The sequence below is a fragment of the Elephas maximus genome, chromosome 5 (genome assembly GCF_024166365.1).
Source record: "Elephas maximus indicus isolate mEleMax1 chromosome 5, mEleMax1 primary haplotype, whole genome shotgun sequence".
Lineage (NCBI taxonomy): Eukaryota > Metazoa > Chordata > Mammalia > Proboscidea > Elephantidae > Elephas > Elephas maximus.
In genome coordinates, this window is record NC_064823.1 from 46,050,396 (window position 1) to 46,076,735 (window position 26,340).

At 36.4% G+C, this 26,340-nt stretch overlaps 1 protein-coding gene across 2 annotated transcripts in view; it reads right to left on the bottom strand.

The window, feature by feature from the left end:
* Positions 1-2,915: 2,915 nt before the first annotated feature.
* Positions 2,916-26,340, bottom strand: part of ARHGEF38 (Rho guanine nucleotide exchange factor 38) — a 158,612-nt gene continuing 135,187 nt past the window's right edge. For both annotated transcript variants that reach the window (XM_049885575.1, XM_049885574.1), the window contains 4 exons: positions 22,058-22,201; positions 21,104-21,302; positions 20,706-20,965; positions 2,916-5,763 (listed from right to left, as the gene is read on the bottom strand). In XM_049885575.1, the coding sequence (XP_049741532.1) occupies positions 5,578-5,763; positions 20,706-20,965; positions 21,104-21,302; positions 22,058-22,201 (789 nt within the window). In that variant the 3' untranslated portion in view covers positions 2,916-5,577. The remainder of the gene's footprint in view (positions 5,764-20,705; positions 20,966-21,103; positions 21,303-22,057; positions 22,202-26,340) is intronic.

Sequence of the window (26,340 nt, forward strand, 5' to 3'; positions counted from 1 at the left end):
ATCTTTGCAGTACCCTTTGCTCAGGCCAGGATCATGCAGAACTGTGAAATATTCATGAAACCTTGTCTCGCACACGTGTTAGCCATTACAAAAAGTATGTTGTTATTCAAGAATGCCTCATCTCATCCAGACACTGGAAGTGCCAGCAAATTCCCACATTCACAAGACTGGGCAGCCTTGTTCCATCAACCTTAATGTGTGCTATGGGTGGTGCAGTTATTAAATCTTCACTCTATGAACCTCTAATCTCAAATTCTCTCCACTAATTCCCAGATTTGTCTAACATCATCCTAAAATATATTGGTAAACGATCTCTGTGAAGATAAAGCTATTTAAATTAAGCTTGGTCTTTTTCTCCAGAAAGTGCTTTAAATTCTTTTAAATAATGACACTAAATTATTCTTGGCATAATGGAATCCAGGACTGAGATAATCCTATTACATGCAGGGTAAACTTCTATTTACATTTTTTAAATCTGCCTGCAAATGTTTTTGTTTTGAGAAATAAGCAGCAAAACATTTCTGTTGATAAAACATCAGTTTGGCATGTGCCCCAACTTCCTCTTTATTGGAGAAGTTTAGGGTCAAGAAGACCAAAACAAAACAAAGAAAAACATTGTTTGTGGTTCAGGGACAGTTTGGACTAAACTGGACAAAATGTCCTGATACAAACGTAGCTCAACAACTATAACAGTTAATGTACTGCCCACAAGAAATTAAAATGGTAATGCTCATTACAGTTTGCACATTGGCCCTTGAAATGAAGAATTTTATTCTAACATAACCCAAAACCACCCAGTGCCATCGAGTCAATTCCCACTCATAGCGACCCTATAGGACAGAGTAGAACTGCCCCATATAGTTTCCAAGGAGCGCCTGCCGGATTCGAATTCTATCATAGTTACTTCATATGCACTGAATAGAATTGAGAAGCAATTATTTTAATTTCTACAGTACTTCAGAGAGAACTTTGGAAGACTTGTGTAGGAAATGATTTTTCATTGAATGTGGCTCTTTGTATAGATAATATATGTGTATAAATGCATAGGAATATACATATACATCTATAATGTATATAGCTCAGTTTGGTATTTTATAAAGGTATATTTGCTATTAGAGTTTAATTACCTTCAAGTTATTCTTACACCTTGGATTTTCCATATCATGAAGTAAGCTACAAGGATTTTTAACTGAGCATATGATAAAAGTAGCCAGCTTAATATTATTTATCATTTTATTTATTTTATATGTGTTTTGTTTTCTCCACTAGAATTTAAATTTCATGAGGTCTGGATCTTGTTTTTGTCTTGCATGCTATTGTACTCCCACTGCAGTTCTCAATAAATATTTATTGCTTTATTAAACGAGTGGACAGGTAAGTGAGCCAATAAGAAAGCTTTTGGGATTTAAATTCGAATCCCATTGTAATTGAAATTTTATCAGTATCACTTTTCTGTTTTGCATATTTGGCTTTTTGTAAAATCGTTTAACCACAGATTTTAGTTGCTTAAAAAAAAAACCACTGGAAGAAAAATGGCCTTGAAGTCAGTAGACCTGGCTTTGAATCCCATTTCCTCCATGTGTTAGGTGTGTGATCTTCTGTTTCTTCTTTTATAAAACATAGATGATAATGAGATAAAATAGAAAGTATCTAATATTCAAAGGTTAGGTGATTACAACTCTTTAACCAGGATGTGATGTTGTTAGGTGCCATCAAGTCGGTTCCAACTCATAGCGAACCTGCACACAACGGAATGGAACACTGCCAGGTCCTGTGCCATCCTCACAATCATTATTAGGTTTGAGCCCATTGTTGCAGCCACTGTGTTAGTCCGTCTTGTTGAGAATCTTCTTTTTTGCTGACCCTTTACGTTACCAAGCATGATGACCTTCTCCAAGGACTGGACCCTCCTGATAACATGTTCCAAGTAAATGAGATAAAGTCTTACCATCCTGACTTCTCAGGAGGAATGACTGAGATCATATAAGTTATATTGTGATGGCTATAGGCTATATAAGAAGTACATCATTTTGTAAAAATAAATCTTTATTAATACAATAATTGTAAAAATTACACATGCAATTACAGAAAGCCGCATATTTACATAGCATAGTGTTATTTTTTTAATAAAATGAACTTTATTAAATTTATTAAAAATACATTCCCTAGATTTTTTTAACAAGAACATCTCATTCCAATATTTGCTAAAATGTGATTTGTTTCCCTGAAAAACTAAAAGGAATCTTCCCTGGATTAGAGTGTAGTATCTAAAAGCAGTAGCTGACCTACATAGCTTCAGCTTAAATTCTAGTGACCCTGGAGTGAAGATTTGTTATATTGGAATAATTTTATACATCACACATAATGTCTGAGTTTTTTTATATGTATGTGTGTGTGGAGGGTTAATAAAAAAATAGACTTTTAAAATAATAACATCCAATGTAAAGTCCAATATCTTTCCAGTCAATGAGATTTCATTACTTCCTCATCAACTGTGATGTAAATTTGTATGTCTAGTTTAGCTTGGATTTTGTAAGGTCTAAATGTATTAAGTATGAACAGTATTCATCACAGTGACAGGCGCTTAAAAGACATCTGTAAAAGCAAAAATTTTATTTTAGGCAAAACATGGGATGTACCAACAGGTAAAGTATTTCATGCAGTGCTTCACTGCTATAATTAACAATGTGCATTATATCTCTTCTGTACAACTCAACCTTCATAGAATTATGCTACTGAATACTAAAACAAGATATTTTTCTGAAATAGAATTTATTTTCAAATAATGACTTTGTGACTTTTTTTCGTGATTTAAGCACCCATAGTAATTTTGTATTACTGGACTAATTTTTTTATAATATCTAAACTTCATTACATGTTAGTTTAGAGCATTTGTATCTAAAAATAAATGCTAAATAAAAATGTGTACATACACTTACGTTTTTTTAAAAAAGAAAAACAGCCACAAAAAAAAAAAAAAAAAATGCCCTCTTCATTCTTGGTAAAAATACCTACTTCAGAGGACCCTATACTGTACTGTAACAGTTATAATAGGATATACAGAAATAATTACATTAGCATACCTAGCCTTAATTATAATAACATCATCAACAGCTTTGTCTTTTTAAGCTTCTTGCAAGACGTACGCATCTTATTACTATCTTGGGCTTTTATTTCCCTTAGGCCCAATAAAATAATGTCTGACCTCAGAATTACAATTATTTTAAAGAACATACTTAGGAAGGGTATTTCATAATTGTTGACAAAAATACCTAAATGGCATATGCAATGTAGCCTGGATTTTAAAAATAACAGTTTCATAGTAACGTGTGTTTACCACAATAGTGAACCACTGCAGTAGGTGGCGTCATTACAATTCTTGCTCAGCAGCTAACTGCAGCTCTGATTTAGTGGTGTGGTTTCTCCAAAGGTCAGACAGGAAGCATCATTCCTAGAACAGCACAGGTAGGCAAAGCTTCTTATATACATCTATCTAGTCACTTATTTCAGCAGGAAAAGCAGAGAGGTGCTACTTATTTCGTTCTTCATTTGTGTGGGGAGTATTAAGGTCACAACTTTTTTTTTTTTAAATATACTTTTAAAAAATTTCCCCACTATTTCAGTCATTGGGTTTGTTCACAGTTTACACAAATACCCAGTTTGGATTTTCTCTCACTTTACCCTAAGCAAACCAGAACTTATATTTCAAAATCGAATACAAAGGATCATTAAAAGACATACAAAGTCCCTGTATATCTAAAGAAGTGAATCTTTTAGTGCCCAATTCAAAATATTTTATGCAAAAACTTAGCAGTAGAATCTCATAAAACCATGTTTAGATGAAGAATTTCAGGAATGTTATCAAAATGCAAATTTTTCTGTCCTATAAATGTCTTACATGAATTTCTGTGGTTGTATATGACATATATGTAAAAGTCAGCATCCCTCTCAAAAGCAGCACTCTTCATTTTATTATTTGTATTCCTGAGTAATGTATGCAACACAATATACAATATAGGACCAAATAAGTCTTTCAAAGTAACAATTAAATCTTAAAATTTAATGTCATATTAGCACATTGCCAAAGGTCAATGAAAGTTCATCTTATTTTGGTTTTTAAAGGAAACCACTAAAGTTAAATTTAATCTGTTTTCTGTTCCAAAGTAGTATAAGTCTAGAATCTTACACAACAGTTCTCCCAGCAAATGGAAGTTCAGTGTCCCTGGACATTGTGTCATAACAAGTATTTCCTCAATGCCTGCCTTGTCTAAGTACAAATCAGCAACAAAAAATATTTACATCTTACCTAAGAACACAGAACACATATTCCCTGTTCATCATCCAAATGACTGAGCTATCCAAAAACATTTCCTCCTTGAAATATTGTTAGTAATTGTGTGGACTAGTTTTTAAATAATTTTGCTTTCCAAAATGTTTAAGCAAAATATGAATAATTAATAAACTTAGATATTTTCTCTAGGCTAATATTATGGAACTTTTAAATTCTTGTAGTCCTTGATTTTGAAAAACTTCTAAATGCTTAATGTGGGCCCAGAAGGAAAATGATCTTTTTCAACTTCCATTATTTGCATCATTAATTACTTTGCAGATAGCAAATGTGTATACTTCCAAAGAGTTAGCACAATATTTGGTTAGGAGCAGGGATCCAAGAATCAGACTACCTGAGTCACAGCTCTACCGTTTATTAGCAATGTGACTTAGGCTAAATAACTTAATCTCTTTGTGCCTCAGTTTCCACGTAATCAAATAAGTTACAACATGACTAGCATATAGTAAGTACTCAAATGTTAGACATTATTATTTCATGTTATTTACCTTTTTTTTCCCTTTTGGTCCAAAACTTATGTTCAAAAGAGGCTCTACATTAAAGACATCTAATTGGCTATTAGAGCCCTAGTAGCACAGTGGTTAAGAGCTATGGCTACTAACCACTGGGTTGCCAGTTCAAATCCACCACCACTCCTTGCAAACCCTATGGGGCAGTTCTGCTGTGTCTTACAGGGTCTCAATGGTTGGAATCGACTCGATGGCCATGGGTTTGGTTTTTGGGTTTAGTTGGCTATTAATTAATCAATTCCTATTCTCATGTGTATTTAGTATCCTCCCTGGTTTATGCACACATATGTATAAGGTATCTCATTATATAGATATATATATACCATATGTGTGAGTGTGTATACACACAAGAGAGAAAGAACAAAAACACTTGAGGCAAAATAATATAGTAAATTAAAAAACCTTATCCTTAGAACCAGCTTTTCGTGATGATAAAAGGTAACATTTAAGTCTTTTAAAAGATGTCTACTTTTAAGCAGTTGGTAGTTGGAGCGTGGCTGTGTTGCTATTTCTGTTAACTTTGTGTTTCCTTCGGTGTGTATCCTTCTTAATACATTCACGAAATAATCTTGTTAGGAGGCACCATTTTCCTTAAAACCTGAAACAGTATCAGTTCATGCAGCTGGGAGGTTTCTTGCTTCCTGGGTCTACTTTTTGTAATGTCAGTTGTATGAGGTAGTCAACAGCTTGGCAGAAAATAAAAGTCAAAGGCTTATTTTTTTAAGCATAAGTCATCTTCCCAAGGTAGTTAGCAGGCACATATCCTTTCTGTCCTTGAGCTTCAGCTAACCACCACTCTTTATTGCCACTTAGGTCACAAAATCTAAGTATATGGACTCTTTGGTACTCCTGAAGGCTGAGTTCATGGTCACTCCGTGCTTGGAAGGCATGAACAGCATAGAAAATCTAGACAAAAAAACAACATTGGAATCAAACTCTAAAAAGTTAGGCAACACAATAAAGCTTTCCAATTTTTTAAAAGCAATGCTACAGTTTTCTTATTTTATCAAAGCCACTTTGTCCAGCTTCTTCTGTTGGATTTTTTTTTTTTTTTTGCAAAAGTATGGCCCAGAAGAGAGTAGAGTGAAACAGGCATTTTTATATCTTGTTCGGAGGAGTCTGAACTGTGCTTGAAGGCAATTTGGCAGTTTCTATTAAAGCCATTTTTTAAGGTTAATTCTTTTGTAGTGGATAATAGCTCTCAGAATCTCTTTAGAATCTCAGAAATAGAAACATTTTGGCAGAGATTTTTGTACAACAGTGTTACTGCCATACTCATTTATAAGGTGGAAAGTGGGGGTAGGGAGGGTAACACTAAAGGTTCACCAAAAGGAGAACAGTTAAATTCTAGACCATCTTGTTGTTCTATCCTACGAATAGAAATTTGTAGTCACTAAAAATGGTATTTTCTGAGACTATAACATGGGCAAGTGTTTAAGGTAAAATATTAACCAGAAAAAAAAAAGAATATAAAATCGGTGATACAATATTAGCCTAATTTTATACAATAGGTTCGGTGAGTGGTGGGATATAAGTGATTTTCATTTTTACTTCTTTGTTCCTTTTCTTATTTTCCAAATTTTTATAATGACAACATATGAAATTTTTAAAAAGTTTTTTAAGTGACTAAAAAACCTAACAGAACATATTTCAGTCTAAAGGATTTTCCTCTGACCTCAAAGAACATTTTGTAATTATAAGATGTATAAGAGGCCCCAGAATAAGTGTTCTGTCCCTCTTCTGCTAATATCATAAGACTAGTAATAAAAAAGTATATACCTATAGTATAAAATCCAAGGAGCTCGACTCGACAGCACTGGTTTTTTTTTTTTTATATATAGTACAAAATTAATAAATTAAATTAAGGACAACACTAGAGGCTCTAACACGTAGCATAAATTCAATACAAACCATAAGTAAAAATGCACAAACACCAGACGATGAACTACATAACTGGGAGCTCCTGAAAATTAAACACTTATGGTCATCAAAAGACCTCACTGAAAGAGTAAAAAGAGAACCTATATATTGGGGAAAAAAAATTTGGCTACAATATATCTGACAAAGGTCTAATCTCTAAAATCTATAGAACATTTCAACACTCAATAACAAAAAGACAAATAATCCAATTAAAAAATGGGCAAAGGATATGAACAGACACGTCACCAAAGAAGACATTCAAGCAGCTAACAGTCATATGAGAAAATGCTTGCATCATTAGCCATTAAAGAAATGCAAATCAAAACTACAATGAGATACCACCTCACCCCGACATTACTAGCATGAATCAAAAAAACAGAAAATAACAAATATTGGAGAGGGTGCAGGGAGATTAGAACTCTTATGCAGTGCTGGTGGGCATGTAAAATGCTACAACCACTTTGGGAAACCATATGGTGCCTCCTTAAAAAGCTAGAAATAGAAATACCTTATAATCCAGCAGTCCCACTCCTAGGGATATATCCTAGAGAAATAAGAGCTATCACACAAATAGGTATATGCAAACCCATGTTCAATGCAGCATTGTTCACTATAGCAAAAAATGGAAACAACCGAAGTGCCCATCAACAGATGAATGGATAAACAAGTTATGGTACATACACACAATGGAATACTATGCAATGATAAAAAAAACAATGATGAATCTGTGAAACATCTCACAACATGGATAAATCTGGAGGGCATTATGCTGAAATAAATCACAAAAGGATAAGTACTATATGAGACCACTATTATAAAAACTCATTGTGTTAGGCTGGGTTCTCTAGAGAAGCAAAACCAATAGAGTGTATAAATAAATATATATAGAGTGATTTATATCAAGGAAATGGCTCATGCAGTTGTAGCAGCTGGAACGTCTCAAACCCATGTGTCAGGATAGAGGCCTCTGATTCCTGTAACTGCAGGGACTGGTGAATCCAAGATTGGAAGATCAGAGAGCAGAGCTTTTGCTCACAGGCTGCAAAGATCAACGAATCCCAAGATCAGCATGCAAGACCACAGGTAAGCTGCTACCTCAAGTCCTAAGAACCAGAGGTCAGAAGAACAGGAGCCAGCTGCAGATCCAGAGCAAGCAAAAGCCCACAAGCCTTGCCAGAACATCCACTGACATTCAATGCAGGCCACACACCCAAGAAAACTCCCTTTCAACTGACTGGCTACTCACAGCAGATTCCATCATGGAGGTGATCATGTTATATCAAATCTCATCACGGAAGTGATTACAACATCGTATGCCTGCCAAACTACATAATTGCCAAGTCACTGAGAATCATGGCCCAGCCAAGCTGACACAACCTTAACCATTACACTCATGAAAAGGTTCGCACACAGAAAGAAACAATCTTGAAGGCTATGGGGGTCGGGGGAGGCAGGGAGGGAAAAACACTAACTAGGCAATAGATAAGTGGTAACTTTGGTGAAGGGTAAGACAGTACACAATACTGGGGAAGTCAGCAGAACTCGTCCAAGGCAAAGTCATATAAGCTTCCTAGACACATCCAAATACCTTGAGGGACTGAGTTACTGGGGCTGAGGGCTGGGGACCATGGTCTTGGAGGACATCTAGGTCAATTAGCATAATACAGTTCATAAAGAAAATGTTCTACATCCTACTTGGGTAAGTAGCATCTGAGGTCTTAAAAGCTTGCAAGCATCCATCTAAAATACATTTATTGGTCTCATCATGTTCAGAGCAAAGGAGAATGAAGAAAACCAAAGACACAAGGAAAATATAAATTCATAGGACTAATGGACCACATGAGCCACAGTGTCCACCAGCCTGAGCCCAGAAGAAATAGATGGTGCTGGGGTACCAGCACCTACAGCCCTGACAGGGATCACAATAGAGAGTTCTGGACAAAGCAGGAGAAAAATGTACAGCAAAATTCAAATTCACACACACACAAAAAAGACCAGACTTACTGGTCTGACAGACTGGAGGGACCTTCAAGACTATGGCCCACAGACACCCTGCTAACTCAGAACCGAAGCCACTTCTGAAGTCCACCTTTCAGCAAAAGACTAGACAGGCCTATAAAACAAGCAGTAACACATTAGGAAGGTGCTTCTTAGTTCAGTCAAGTACAGGAGATCAAACGGGCAACACCTGCCCAAAGCAAAGACCAGAAGGCAGGAAGGGACAGGAAACCTGGACAAATGGACACAGAGAACCCAGGATGGAAAGGAGGAGAGTGCTGACACAATGTGACAAAACAATTTGTGTATAAATTTTTGAATAAGACACTACTTTGTGATGTAAAATTTCACCTAAAACACAATTTTAAAAAATAAACCAATTGACTAAAAACATTTATTCATTCACTCAATTAAATATCAACTAAGAACCAGATGCTATGTTTTCAAGGAACTTAACAAATCACCTGGGAAAAAAATCCAAAAAAAGAAAACAAACTACACATACAGATGATGTTTTTGTTGTCATTGTTACATGCTATCGAGGCAGTTCTGACTCGTAGGGACCCTATGTACAATAGAACAAAACACTGCTGGGTCCTGTGCCATCCTCACATTTATTGCTATGTTTGAGCCCACTGTTGCAGCCATTGTGTCAAGCCATCTCGTTGAGGGTCTTCCTCTTTTTTGCTGACCTTCTACTTTACCAAGCAATGATGTCCTTCTCCAGAGACTGGTCTCTCCTTATAACATGTCCAAAGTACGTGAGACGAAGTCTCGCCATCCTTGCTTCTAAAGAGCATTCTGGCTATACTTCTTCCAAGACAGATTTGTTCATACTTCTGGCAGTCCATGATATATTCAATATTATTCCTTAACACTGTAATTCAAAGGCATCGATTCTTCTTTGATTTTCCTTATTTACTGTCCAGATTTCACATGCATATGAGGTGACTGAAAATACCATGACTTGGGTCCTCACCATAGTCCTCAAAGTGACATCTTCGCTTTTTAACACTTTAAAGAGGTCTTTTGCAGCAAATTTGCCAATGCAATTTGTCATTTGATTTCTTGACGGTTGCATTCATGGGTGTTGATTGTGAATCCAAGTAAAATGAAATCCTTGAACTTCAATCTTATTCTTTGTTTATCATAATGTTGCTTATTGATCCAGTTGTGAGCATTTTTTTCCTTACGTTGAGATGCAATTCATACTGAAGGCTGTAGTCTTTGATCTTCATCAGTAAGTGCTTCAAGTCCTCTTCACTCTTAGCAAGCAAAGTTGTGTCATCTGCATAACACAAGCTGTTATTGATTCTTCCTCCAATCCTGATGCCCCATTCTTCTTCATGTAGTCCAGCTTCTCAGACTGTTTGCTCAGCATACAGTCTGAATAAGCATGGTGAAAGGATATAACCCTAGCACACACCTTTCCTGACTTTAAACCATACTGTATCCCCTTGTTCTGTTCGAACGACTGCCTCTTGATCTATGTACAGGTTCCTCATGAGCACAATTAAGTGTTCTGGAATTCCTGTTCTTCACAATGTTATCCATAATTTTTTATGATCCACACAGTTGAAATTGTAGTAGTGTTATATATTAAACATTGGCTATAGATTCCCATTAAATTGTACATTTAAAGTACAGAACTATAATGTATACTTTCAACATTTTAGATGATCATAGTCCAAAACCTGGGTCCAAAATTTATGATGAGCATAATGTTAGACTACATGTTAGAATTTTTCAACCTGTCATGGATTTAGGAGTTGAAGGATTTCTTACTCTTTTGAATATTTTCACTATTCTATGCTGTCTTTCTAACTTTAAATGTTAATGCGTTTTGGGCCAGACACATTAATTGTTATAAATTTGACCCATAATCATCTAATCCTCTTCTTGTCTTCCTTGGAATTTATTAAAATATATTTTATTGGTTGCTTCTTTGTACTCTGTAAAGTTCTGGTTCATTTTATGTACAATATTCTATAAATACAGCCTAGTTCTCCAGAGCATTTACTTTTTTTTTTTAATAACACTGCTGTATTACTGACTCATATCCAATTTATTACCAACTGTTTATAACCACCGGATCTTTCCCTGTGGTACCATTGCCAGTTCAGCATTCCCGTATTCTATATTTGTACATTTAGTTATTCCTCCCTTAGTGAATTCCATTACCTGTCTTCACTTAATCTTACTTTATTGATTTCACCCCAGTTCTCCAATTAACAACAAAAATTGTAATATATTTTAATCTTCATTTCCAAAACTAAAATGCTGTAAAACCAGCATTTACAGTATTACACGTAGCTCAGGGAGCCAAGATAGTTTTGTTGAAGAAAAAATGCCCATTTTTTCTCTCTCACCAAAGGAGCTGAGCATTCAAGTTCTTCAGTTAAAAATTATATACTTTTATTATACAAGTAATTTTGGTACAGAAATAATTTTAAATAAAGGTGCTTACCTTTAAGCAAAAAGAAAAAATTGCCCAACTGCTATTAGTGTCTTGTGTTTTTTTTCTTTCCTGTGTTCCTCCCTCCCTACCTCCCTTTCTTCCTTCGTACTTAACTACTTGAAGTAGTAATAAAAATGAAATTATATATAATTTTGGCAACAAACCTTTTTACTTCAAACTATATTTGAAAATCTTTTATGACAATAAGTCTTTCTTTAAAACATCATCTTGATGACTAATTAAGTACATTAAAATTCAGCCTGTCAACTTTTTGAAGCACTTCCTAAACAATGATGTATAGTAGACACATACACACATAGCATTGTCACCATAAGTGGTTGAAAAATGTAAAGATGAAGGATGAGACCATGAATTTAGGATTAGTGGCAAAACAACTTTTTAAAAGTAAAAAATGATATTATCCATATTATTTATGTGCAAAATAAAAAGAAAACTGATTCTCAGATGTTGAACTTCCCTAAGAAAATGGGTTTTAGCCTTTATTAAAGCTAGCCCTCTTTGAAAAATACCAAAGATTGCATCACATTATCACAACGGCCCTGCTTGTAAAACAAGGTACCTTAGAGACAGTGGTAGAAGGACCCCCAAATTCCCACTCCCTGTTATATATGTCTTACAAAATCCACTTCTCATAATTGTAGATGGAACCTGTGAATATGACAGGATTTCAATTCCATGAGTAGGTTATATGGCAAAGGTGAAGAGATTTTGCAGAGGTTCATAATAAGGTCCAAACGGGAGATTCTCCTGGGTGGGCCTTACCTATCAGATAACTCCATTAAAAGAGAGTCCAGGCCTTTCCTGAAGGGGGAGATTTAAAGGCATAGAGAGGGTCTGCTGCAGGCCTTGAAGAAGTAAACAGCCATGTTGTGAACTGTCTATAGAGAAAGACATGTGGCAAGAATCTGACAGCTGCTTCTAGTTACTGAAAGTGGTCCCTGGCTGACTGCCAGCAGAAAACAGAGGCCTCTGTTCTATGGGTCTAAGGAACTGAATTTTTCCCAACAATCATATTAGCTTAGAAGAGAACTCTGAGCTCTAGAAAGGAGCACAATCTGGCCAACATCTTGATTGTAGCCAAGTGAGGCCCGAAACAGAGCACTCAATTAAGCTGTGCCTGGGCTCCTGACCACAAAGACTGTGAGAAAATAAACCTGTGTTGTTTTAAGCCATAAAGTTTATGGTAATGTGTTATGCAGCATATAAAACTAATATAAATGATGCCATTATGATTTTATGGGCTAAAGAGGAAGTACATTAGAATGGAAGGCTTTTATTATATTCCTTGATGTAGTAAACAGCAGTTGCTATTCTTAGGTGCCACTGAGTCAGTTCTAACTCATAGTGACGAAATGCTGCCTGGTCATGTGCCATCCACACAGTCATTACTATGCTTGAGTGCATTGATGCAGCCACAGTGTCAACCCATCTGACTGAGGGTCTTCCTCTTTTTTGCTGACTTTCTACCAAGCATGATGTCTTTCTCCAGGGACTGGTTCCTCCTGATAACACATCCAAAGTAAACAATATGAAGTCTTGCTTCACTTCTAAGGAACATGCTGGCTGTACTTCTTCCAAGACAGGTTTGTTTGTACTTCTGGCTGTCCATGGCATATTCAGTATTCTTCTCCAGCACCATAATTCAAAGGTGTCAGTTCTTTGGTCTTCCTTATTTTTGGTCCAGCTTTCACATGCATATGAGGTGTTTGAAAATATCATGGCTTGGGTCCTCACCTTAGTCCTCAAAGTGACATCTTTGATTTTCAACACTTTAGAGTCTTTTGCAGAAGATTTACCCAATGCAATACGTCATTTGATCTTGACCGCTGTTGCATGGATGTTGATTGTGGATCCAAGTAAACTGAAATTCTTGACAACTTCAATATTTTCTTAGTTTATTATGCTGTTGCTTATTATTCTAGTTGTGAAGATTTTGTTTTCTTTATGTTGAGGTGTAATACATACTGAAGGCTGTAGTCTTTGATCTTCATTGGTAATTGCTTCAGAAACCCTGGTGGCGTAGTGGTTAAGCGCTACAGCTGCTAACCAAGAGGTCGGCAGTTCAAATCCACCAGGCGCTCCTTGAAACTCTATGGGGCAGTTCTACTCTGTCCTGTTGGGTCTCTATGAGTCAGAAATGGCTCGAGGGCAGTGGGTTTGGTTTTGGCTTGGTAGTAATTGCTTCAAGTCCTCTTCACTTTCAACAAGTAAGGTTGTGTCATTTGCATATTGCAGGTTGTTAATTAGTCTTCCTCCAGTCTTGATGCCATGTTCTTCATATAGTCCAGTTTCTCAGATTATTTGCTCAGCATACAAATTGAATAAGTGTGGTGAAAGGATACAACCCTGACAAACACCTTTTCTGATTTTGAACGCACAGACCACAAAAATTAGAAACAAAGGAGAAGGATCAGTAGTTGGAAAATATGGTCTTGGTGATAGAAACGACGCTGGAGATCGCATGATGCAATTTTGCAAGACCAATGACTTCTTTACTGAAAATACCTTTTCTTAGCAACATAAATGATGACTACATACATGGACCACCCCAGACGTAATACACAGGAATAAAATCGACTATATCTGTGGAAAGAGATGATGGAGAAGCTCAATATTACCAGTAAGAACAAGGCCAGGGGCCAATTGCAGAACAGACCATCAGTTGCTCATATGCAAGTTCAAGTTGATGCTGGAGAAAATTAGAGCAAGTCCACAAGAGCCAAAATGTGACCTTGAGTGTATCACACCTGAATTTAGAAACCATCTCAAGAATAGATTTGACCCATTGAAATGACCCAAGACCAGACAAGTTGTGGAATGACATCAAAGACATCAAACATAAAGCAAAAGGCCATTAAAAACATGAGAAAAAAGGAAAAGACCAAAATGGATGTCAAAAGAGACTCTGAAACTTGCTCTTGAACATAGAATGGCTTAAGTGAATAGAAGAAATGATGAAGTAAAAGTCTTGAACAGAAGATTTCACAGAGCAGTTTGGTAAGACAAATTAAATATCATGATGAAATGAGTAAAGGCCTAGAGTTAGAAAACCAAAAGGGAAGAACACACTTAGCATTTCCTAAGCTGAAAAAAGTGAAGGCAAAATTCAAGCACCAAATTGCAATATTGAAGGATTCTACAGGGAAAATATTGAACAACACAGGAAGCATCAAAAGAAGACGGAAGAATACAGAGTCACTGTACCAAAAAGAATTGGTTGACATCCAGCCATTTCAGGAGGTAGCATATGATCAAGAACTGATGACACTGAAGGAAGAAGTCCAAGCTGCACTAAAGGCATTGGTAAAAAACGAGGCTCCAGGAGTTGTTGGGATACCAATTGAGATGTTTCAACAAACAGATGCAATGCTGGAAGTGCTCATTTATCTACGCCAAACAATTTGGAAGACAGCTACCTGGCCAACAGGCTGGAAGAGATACCTATTCCATGGTTCTGAGACCACAATAAGTTCAGTCACCAATAACACCCATCACTGTGTGTCATCCAGTAAGCACCACCTTTCATTAAGGAAAATATCCCACTATAGATATTATATGTTCATATTTCTATTATCCATAAGATTCCTGATCTATGAGGGCCATCCCTGAAAATGTTGGAAACTTTGTATCCGAAAATCTTCAGGCTTTCTTGGGTGGGAGAGCCGATAACCAAGTTATGCCTCTAGGCAAGTGGTTTCTTACCTTTTTAGATGAAATTTTCCTTTTGAAAATCTGTTGAAAGCTATGGCCTAGGAAGATAAGGGTAAACTTCAAGGTAACCACAAAGAAAGTTAACAAACCTACTCATCAAAATAAAGACGAAAAGCATAATGTCTCAATAAAAACAAAATCTACAAAAACAAAAGAAATCCACAAACAAAAGGAACTCGCACAGGAGAGTAAAAGGATCAAAGAACATGTCAGTGCTAAAAAAAAAAAAAAAAAAAAGCACTACAAAATGACAGCAATAAACTCACACATATCAATAATTACACTGAATGTAAATGGCCTAAATGCACCCAAAAAGAGGCACAGAATGACAGGATCCATCAATATGCTATCTATGAGAGACAAACCTTAGAAACAAAGATGTAAATTTATTAAAAATCAAAGGATGGAAAAATATATACATATCAAGCAAACAACTACCAAAAAAGAGCAGGAGTGGCAATACTAATCTCAGATAAAATAAACTTTAAAACAAAATCCACCATTTAAGAGACAAAGAAGGGCATTATGTAATGATTAAAGGGATGATCCATCATGAACACTTAACCATAATAAACATTTATGCACACACACACAAAAAAAAACACCTATGTCTAGCTTGACTGTTAAACTTTAATGTTCAGGACAATTATATTAAAATTTTCCATTTTTTTCCAATTTATTGAATTATTATCTTGGGATTCAGGGTTTGCTAAAATGCTAATTCTCTGAGAAATCCCAGGAGTGAATTCCTGTATGAACACACTAACCAAGTATAATTTATGGAAGAATAAATCACTAGAGATGAATACATCAAGAAATGAGAAACTAAATTTTAGATTCATCAACCAATGGGATATTGAAGTCACTCAAGACTATAGCAGGGTAAAAGGTAGAAAATAGATGTGACAGATACTGATGTTTCTGTGAATGAGGCTAGTGAATGCAACACCTGTGGCTGAAAGCAGAGAGCAAGAGGATTGTATAATACAGTGAAACCTGTGAGAGCTGCAACTCAACAGGACTTCCTTCAAGGACTATCCAGGTCTCACAAGTTTCCCGCCTTTGACAGGGTGGAGTCTTAATTTTCTATCAATTGTTTTAGTGGGAAATATTTGAGTTTTCCTTCTCTGACAGGTTTCCCCTTTGCACAAGTTCTAGCTTTCACAGGTTTTATTGTACTGTGTTCCAGGAACTGTCCTAAAAACTAGACATATATGTCCCAAGAATAGTCAGTTATTAAGTGTGAGGGTTTGAGTTTAAGCTTTAGCAGACTGAAGGAGAGCTTAGGTGCCTAGTCATTATATCATTCTACTTAACTAAGCATCAGTGGGGAGGTTAAAATATGTTCAGAAGACCTGGAAAAAAGACGTTATTTTTAGAATAGAATCAGTTTTCAGTTAAAGAATGTAGTTAAAGAAAAAATTCTCTGACAGAGTTGGCAGATGATGGAAATACACCTGTAGGGCAGAGTTAATGAGTTTGGAAGAAAGAATGGAGTAATAGACTGGGCTCAAGACCATACAAAGGCACTTAGGAATAGTAAGGATATAAAGAATGGAGTATCAGGGAGTATGGAGTATGTATTTTAAGTGCTGACTATTGAAAACAAAGACGAATGGCATATTGGGCTTAGTTTCAGCAGTTTCTTTAAGGAGGGTGGGCATTGGATTTAATGGCTGGATAGTGTGTCTCATTCTGCTTGGTTGATATTCATTACTGATGAGGTACAAACCAAAGGGTGAATCCTTTGTTCATCTTGCCAGTGATGGGTGGTAATCCCAGTGGGGCTAGCTTCTGCAACCAGACAGACAAGGCTGGTGGTATCATCTGTTAATTAAAGGTACTGGAAAAATATTTCACACATTTCTTAGACTATTATAGCAATATGGAGATCATATTTACTTGAATATATATGCCAATTAAAGACAAAAATCCAAACAAAAAGAGAGCTATGGACTCCTTTTACTACAGATGTGCAAATATAGAAATAAGCACAAAATTTCTCACACATTTTAAGGAATTCAGAAACCCTCTCCCAAGATTCTTGGAACCCAGGTTAGGAACTTGACTCTAGTATAAAAATCACAGAGCCACAACAGTCCAAATCAGTCTGAATTTGTCTATTTATGAGATTTTTAGGGCCCCAAAGATGCCTCTGAATACCAGGTGTGGGTCAAGACTACTCCTCCACCTGTCCACTAGAGCCATCAGTAAGACTGGATTACAGCCTACAGCACCCCTTTGCCACGTACTTTTACAATTCTGGAGGAAAGCAAAAGAAGTGTTATTGCCGCAGTAGGAAGGGATAGGGAAAGAAAAGGCAGCCCAATGTGGCTTTCAGTGAAACCAGCACTGGTTTCAGTTGATGTTCCTGATAATAAAATAAAATCAAGAGAAAAAGTCTGAATAGCCACACAGAAAATTTCTTTGCAGGGCACCTCAATGAGTGAGATACTACTATATGCAGTGTATTCTCATTGTTTATAAAAATGATACAATTTACTCTCACTTTTCAATCACCTCACAGACTACTATAACATACTGTTCTTTTAGACGCACCACAAATACAGAGTTGACCATTTTCTTCTCCCCACGCTTTCTAAGAGCCAGTAGAATGAAATCATCTACCTTCTAGCAAGAATTAGGAAGGTAACATAAGGCTTTCCCTCCACTGGTCACATTTACTCTGCTTCCAAGAGATAAAGAGTAGTTGCATGATGGGAAGAGTCAGAAACCCATTGGCCAATGTGCCTCTATTGACCAGGGTTAAGACATAAAGGGTAGATGTTCCTATGTGGCCTTTTCTTCTTCTCTTCCTTGAGTAGGTTTTCAGCAGTTGCATTCTCTTCTACTGCTTTGTAGTAAGTTTACTGGGAAAGACTTTGCCTATGTACAGGGGAAATCTGCAATGCGGCCTGAGTAATTTCAGTGTAGCAGGGAGGTGTTAAGGATCCCATGTGGCCACAGATCCAAGATGCATTTTCTAATCCAGCTTTATGACAAAAACCCAAACTAACAATGTTTATATTTATATCCCTGACACCAGTGTCTATTTAGAATTGGTTCCAAACTCAGAAGAAAAAGGGAGCAAATAGTGCTTTACAGAGAGATACCATCAGTACACTTTCTGTTTTGAGCAAAAGAAAATTATCTCATTTTTTTGTCTTGGTAATAAAAACTTCTAATGGGCCCAATTCACATGATGCATATGGATAGAATTCTTCAGAGAGAATTACTTTACAGTAGCAGCTAGTAGGAACTAGATTGATACAGTTTCAGACTACAGATCCCATACTAAAAGAGCCTAAGTGCTCAGTCTAAAAGTCCCCATAGAGCTAAGTTAGAATGAGAACTCAACATCAAGCCAGTTTTAGGGAGTCTTGACAAATTTGGTCTTGAAACTTCTGTCCCTCTAAGTTTTTGGGATAAGGCAAAGCCTTCCAGAACATTCAATCAGGTATATTGATTTCACTGATAAAAATTCATTGATTTGTTGATCTCATCATATAATATTGCCTTCCGGGATCTCTGAATAAATTAGGAGAGTGAACAAATAATAGCAAAATAGTGCTTTGAAATTTCAAGAGAGAAGAGTGATAAGAATACAGTAATAGCCAGATGAGTTAAGAATCAGTCATGACTATGAGAAAATATTTGCAAATCATACAGTATATCCGATAAAGAATTTATACGTAGAGTATATAAAGAACTCTTATAACTTTGTAGTAAGAGGATAAATAGCCCAATTAAAAAATAAGCAAACATTTGAATAGATATTTCTCCAAAGAAGACATAGGTATGGCAGTAAGTGCATGAACAGATGCTCCACATCATTAGTCGTCGTCATCGTCGTTGTTGTTGTTAGGTGACGTCGAGTTTGTTCCATACGACAGAGCAAAACACTGCCCAGTCCTGCGCCATTAGTCATTAAAAGAAATGGGGAAACGTAAATTAAAATCACAGTGAGATGTCACTTCACATCCACTAGAATGGTTATTAAAAAAGTAAAAATAAAAAGATAAGAACTAATGTTGAAGAGGATGTGGGGAAACTGCAACTTACACCCTCACACATTGCTCGTGGGTATGTAAATGGTGCAGCTGCTTTGAAACACAGTTTAGCACTTCCTAAAAAGTTTTGGTAAACCTAAGTATCTCATACCAACCAGCAATTCCACTCCTAAATATCTACTCAAAAGAAATGAAGTTCACACAAAGACTTGTCCACAAAAGTTCACGGTAGCATTTTTCGTAATAGCTCCAAACTAGAAAGAACCAAATGTCTATCAGTTGGTGAATGGATACACAAAATACGTTATATCCATAAAATGGAATACTATTAGGCAATAAAAAAGCAACAAGGTATGTATACATAGTGCAACATGGATGAATCTCAAAAACATTATGCTAAGTGAATAAGCCAAATGTAAAACACTGCATATTGTATTATCTCACTCATATGAAATATGCACAAAAGACAAGCTAGAGAGACAGAAAGTAGATTACTGGTTTCCTGGGGCTGAGGCTGGGAAAGCAGAGTGACTGCAAATGCACAAAAGATCTTTGGGGTGATCTTTGGGGTGATGAAATTGGATTGGAGTGTTGGTTACAGAACTCTGTAAATGTACTAAAAACTCATTGAATTGTGCACTTAAAATGAATAAGTTTTATGGTACATAAACTAGACCTTATAAGGCTGTTTTTAAGGAAGAATTAGCCATGAGTTGGACAGCAGTCAATAAACTGTTGAGGAAAGGAATTAAATAGATAAGATCTTTTTGAAAGGAAATATGGAAGTATATCAAGGAATGTGTATGTAATTCCTAAAAATATTTGAAGATTAAAGGATATATATATATATGTGTATATATACACATACATACATATATACATATACATACAAAAAAAATCACACCTGTTGCCATCAAGTTGATTCTGATTCATAGTGACCCTATAGGACAGAGTAGAACTGCCCCACAGGGTTTCCAAGGCTGTAATCTTTACGGAAGCAGACTGCCACATCTTTCTCCCGCAGAGAGGCTGGTGGGTTGAAACTCATCTTTTTGGTTATCAGCCAAGCACTTAACCACTGCACCACCAGGGAACCCTACATTATAGTTAACTTATCATTTTGTAAAAGGGTACCGTTAGCCTTTGTGTTGGTGCAGTGGGGGAAGGGTAGTTCTTAAAAGTCTCAGTATATGATATATACATTGTATAAGAGATGAAAATGATCAATTACTAGATAGCCTAATGAAGATTTCACTCTTACAGGAATTATGGACAGTTTCCCACATGCTACTGATGACAATTTGTTCAGTATTGAACTACTTTTCTCTGGTAGGGAGTATAAAAAGAACATCTTCATTCCACTCTAAGTACATAATGGCGGGGTAGTAATAATAAGAGCTGTATTTATTGTCTACTTTGTCCTGGGTACTTTACATCTTTACCTACACACATTATCTCTAATCTTCACATCAGCTCTACAAAGTAGGAATTATTGTCCTTTTGATGGCAACAGGTTTGTTTGCTTTTTGGCTCTCTCATTTGAGGAAACAGGCTTACAGAATTAAATTACTTGCAAAAAGGTGTACAGAGAGTAAAAGTTAATAAAGTCAGAACACCTTGGTGTCAATTTACACTTTTCCACCAAGTTTTACAGTAAGACAGAGCACAGAGAAAGCATCTTTCATGATTTGAACAGCCAAGCATTTTTATATCAAGGTTCAAATTCTTACCTGTTCATCTACCTCTTGAAAACTGTCAGTGTCAGTGCCATTTACTTCACACTTTCCACATGTGCCACTAAGAGATGAGCTGCTGTCACTTATGCTGCCTTCTGGGGTACCTGTGACACTGTCACTAACTGGTCGTGAAGATACAAAGAGGCTGATGTTATCAAAATCATCATCACAGAACCTGTTTTCAGCATCCACTTTCTGCACTTTTGCTGGATTGTAGGGTTTTAGGAAGGAGGAATACACATATCCTTTTACAACTGGAAAGAAAAAAAAAAAACCCAAGGTCATGTGTGTAGCCTTCCAAATATTTGTGCTTAAAGAGGCACACAGAGACCCCTGGGAAAATCTCAACTTGAAGATGGGTAGTTCTGTGAATCTCATGCAAAAATACTTACTTCCTGTGTCAACGAGCCACCTGCTTGTACTCCCCAGCGGGTCTTTCTGTTCCATCACAGCCACTAACTCCCCTTCCAGAAGATTAATGTCATATTCCTGTGTAGCATTGCACTTGCGCTTAGCTTGGTATAGTGCTTCTGCGCTGTACGTGGATAGAAGTTTGGAGCGGTGAATGTCAGTTTGGCGTGGCAATTCTGGCTGGGAGAAGGAAGAAGAAACTTTGGTTTGGATGGATGTATAATAAACTCCTTACTGAGTTAGTAAATATTGTTCTATGGAGATTTTGTAAATGTAGTAGCCATACACTGATTTGTGATTATGTAGAGAAGAAAGAGCATTTGACTGAGAACCGGATGGCAGAGGTTCTAATCCCTCTTGGATGTTGAGCAAATTTTTAACTCTGTTTACCATACAGAAGATGATTTCTTGCTTATTCAGCACATGATAAATAATTTTTAATTAAGTAAATTGTACTTATACATGCCTTTTTCTGGGAAATAATATCAGTAAATTAGGTAGGAGTCAAGAGGGCTACACTCTGTCTCAGCTCTGCCACTAAGTGACTTTGAGAAAGCCCCTTGCTCTCCGGAGTCAGGGATCCTTTATCTAGAAAATGAAAGGGTTGGACTACATGATCTTTCTGTATAAAATTCTGTTCATTCATTCAACAAATGTTTATTGAAAGCTTACTTTGTACCAAGCACCTTTCTAGGTATTTGGGATACATCATGTACAAAATAGATAAATATCCATGACCTCATGGAGCTTGTAAAGGATAGAAATCAACCCAAGAGCAACAGGTTTCATTTAGTTTTGGTTTCAATGAATATTACGTAGGTAAATTTAGTATGGCTAAGTGATGGGCTAAATGATATGAGAAATAATAATGATGCTATGACTTAAGTACAAAAAGAGGTGACATTCATCATTGTCATTAATGATGCCAAACTCACCAGAATTTGTACAGGTTTCTTCTTTTCAAAACTCAGCTTCCTCTCAATAAAGGTGGCACTGTTGTCTTTCACAAAATTCAGATTGTGAATCTCTTCTAACACTCTATTCTGAATCTCAGAGATGCTTGTCGCCAAGAGTGGCACCTATAGGTGGAAATGATATGGCATTGTTCACAAGCAAGTACCTAGTAGCGAATTTGGTAAAGCTGTCATGGACAATTGAAACAGTGTAAGATACTTCTGGAGTGAAAACTGGGATCAACCTTAGAGCTTCTAGATAGATGGTCTAATTTGTTCTCTCTGGAAACCCCACTAAATTGACAGAGGTTTTTTTTAAGGTTCAAGTCTAAATAAAAGGAGATCTGAAGAAAAAATAGCAATAAAATTTTGGAAGAAAAGCTAAGGAATTGATAGCAGTAGATACTGCCATATGTTGTGGGAGTGGGTTAATGAGGCAAAGGGGCAAAAACAATACGTGCTAGTTAAGAGCCTATGGTAGTTTTAAAAATGAGCCAGCAAATTCTTTTCCATTCTTCCCATCAAGAGGAAAACTGGGTGGGTATTTATGAGTGGCATAGCAATTAAGAGCTACGGCTACTAACCAGAAGGTTGGCAGTTCAGATCCACGAGGCACTCCTTGGAAACTCTATGGGGCAGTTCTACTCTGTCCTATAGGGTCGCTATGAGTTGGAATCTACTCAACAGTAATGGGTTTGGTTTGGTTTCGGTTTCAATGAATAGAATGCAGGGAAGGTGACGCCCCATCCTGTGCCATCCCCATGGGTATCAATAGTGGATTCAAGTAAAATGAAATCCTTGACAATTTCAGTCTTTTCTCCGTTTATCGTGATGTTGCTTACTGGTCCAGTTGTGTGGATTTTTGTTTTCTTTATGTTAAGGAGTAATCCATACTGAAAGCTTTGATCTTTGATCTTCATCATTAAGTGCTTCAAGTTCTCTTCACTTTCAGCAAGCAAGGTTGTATCATCTGCATATCACAGGTTGTTAATGAGTCTTCCTCCAATCTTGATGCCATGTTCTTCTTCATACGGTCCAGCTTTTTGGATTATTTGCTCAGCATACATACTAAATAAGTATGGTGAAAGGGTACAACCCTGATCCACACCTTTCCTGAATTTAAACCATGCAGTATCCCCTTCTTCTGTTCAAACAACTACTGATTGGTCTTAGTATAGATTTCTCATGAGCACAATTTAGTGTTCTGAAATTCCCATTTTTCGCAATGTTTATCCATAATTTGTTATGATCCACACAGTTGAATGCCTTTGCATAATCAATTGAACACAGGTAAATGTCTTTCTGGTATTCTCTGCCTTCAGCCATGATCCATCTGACATCAGCGATGATATCCGTTGTTCCACGTCCTCTTCTGAATCCAGCTTGAATTTCTAGCAGTTCCCTGTCAATATATTGCTACAACCACTTTTGAATGATCTTCAGCAAAATTTTATTTGCATGTGATATTAATGATATTGTTTGATTATTTCTGCATTCTGTTGGCTCATCTTTCTTTAGGATGGGTACAAATATGGACCTCTTCCAGCTGGTTGGCCAGGTAGCTATCTTCCAAAAATTTTTGGCATAGACAAGTGAGCACTGCCAGTGCTGCACCCGTTTTGAAATATTTCAGTTGATATTCTGTCAATTCCTAGAGCCTTGTTTTTTGCTAATGCCTTCAGTGCAGCTTGGGCCTCTTCCTTCAATACCATTGGTTCTTGATCATATGCTATCTCCTGAAATGGCTGAATGTTGACCAATTGTTTTTGGTACAGTGACTCTGTGTATTCCTTCCATCTTCTTTTGATGCTTCCTTCAATATTATAACTCAAGGCGTTTTTCTTCAGTTCTTTCCGCTTGAGAAATGCTGAACGTGTTCTTCCCTTTTGGTTTCCTATCTCCAGGTATTAGAACATGTCATTATAATACTTTGTCTTCTCAAGCTGCCCTGTGAACTGTTCTGTTCAGGACTCTTACTTCATCATTTCTTAAGCTACTGAACATTCGAGAGCAAGTTTCATAGTCTCTTCTGCATACATTTTGGTCTTTTCTTTTTAATGGCCTTTTGCTTTCTTCATGTATGATGTCTTTAATGTTATTCCACAACTTGTCTGGTCTTCAGTCAATAGTGTTCAATGTATCAAATCTATTCTTGAGATGGTCTCTAAATTCAGGTGGGATGTACTCAAGGTTATACTTTAGCTCTCGTGGACTTGTTCTAATTTTCTTCAGCTTCAACTTGAACTTGCATGTGAACAATTGATGATCTGTCCCACAATCGGCCCCTGGCCTTGTTCTGACTGATGATATCGAACTTTTACATCATCTCTTTCCACAGATGTAGTCGATTTGATTCCTGCATATCCCATCTGGCGAGGTCCAAGAGTACAGTTCCCATTTATGTTGTTGAAAAAAGGTATTTGCAATGAAGAAGTTGTTGGTCTTGCAAAAGTCTATCATGCGATCTCCAGTGCCATTTCTATCACCAAAGCCATATTTTCCAACTACTAATCCTTCTTCTTTGCTTCCAATTTTCACATTCTAATCATCAGTAATTATCACTGCATCTTGACTGCATGTTTGATCAATTTCAGACTGCAGTGGTTGGTAAAAGTCTTTAATTTCTTCATCTTTGGCCTTTGTGATTTGTGGGTAAATTTGAATAATAGTTGTATTAACTAGTCTTTCTTGTAGGTGTATGGATATTTTCCTATCACTGACAGTGCTGTACTTCAGGATAGATCTTGAAATGTTCTTTTTGACAATGAATGTGGTGCCATTCCTCTTCAAGTTGTCATTCCTGGCATAGTAAACCATATGATCGTCTGGTTTAAAATGACCAATACTAATTCATTTCAGCTCACTAATGCCTAGGATATCTATTTTTCTGCATTCCATTTCATTTTTATCATACATTCCACGTTCTGATTATTAATGGATATTTGCAGCTGTTTCTTCTCATTTTGAGTAGTGCCATATCAGGTAATGAGAGTCCTGAAAGCTTGACTCCATCCATGTCTTAAAGGTTGACTCTATTTTGAGGAGGCAGCTCTTCCCCAGTCATCTTTTGAGTGCCTTCCAACCTGAGGGGCTCATCTTCCGGCACTATGTCAGACAATGTTCCACTGCTTTTTGTAAGGTTTTTGCTGGCTAATTTTTTTCAGAAGTAGACGGCTAGGTTCTTCTTCCTAATTGTCTTAGTCTGCAAGCTCACCTAAAACCTGTCTGCCATGGGTGTCCCTGCTCGTATTTGAATATTGATGGTGTAGCTTCCAGCATCACAGCAACACGAAAGCCCTCAGAGTAGGACAATATGACAGATGCGGTGGGGGATATTTCATATTAGAATGTCAATACGTCATGCCTAAAATTGAAGATAAGTGAAATAGTAACATGAGAATGTTATTTTAAAATATGAAGGTAAATACCAAAACAATCTTCTAAAAGAATTGAAAAGTAGTTGCTTCTGAGGAAGGAGAATTGTGGTAAAGAGAGTAAAGAACTGTTGTTTTCCTTAATCAAACCTGAATAGCTGCTTAACTCGTTAAATCACGTGCATGATAAAAATAAAAATAGAGCTTTAGAATCTACCACAATGACTTTTAAAATACAGTTTTAAAACAGGACCGGTGTGGTTTGTTGATAGTTTATAATCAAAGAATACTTAATTATATTTGTATGCCAAACTTAAGAGATCCAGAACACATTATGAGTTAAATAAGTAGATCCTGAGGCCAGTGGTGACAGTTTCCTTAACAATTTGGGATAATGAAATGCAGCGCACACTTGAGCCATAGATAGATATAAAGATAGAGGTTATATCACACATGCATACACACACACACACAAAATATAGAGAGGACAAAAAATTAAGCCATAATTAATAATAGATGAAAACTTTAGAGGTATATCATGAAGCACTTTTAAGCTCACTTTCAGACTTTTTATTCTATATTAGAATAAGTGTTTGAAGTGCATTCATTTTGTTGTATAATTTGACAAATGAAATCAAACATTAATTTGTGGAGAATTAAAATAATTTAAATAATTTTAAAAAATCAACCATGGTAACACCTGAAAATTCAATAGGGAATAATTACAATGGTTAACACTGCATAGCATTTATTATGAGGCCAAAATTATCCTAAGAGCTTTACACATATTAATTCATTTTTTCCTTACAGAAAAAGTCTACAATATAAGTACTATTGTTATCTTCATTTTTTCAGGTAAGAAAAAATGAGACGCAGAAATGTAATTTGCTC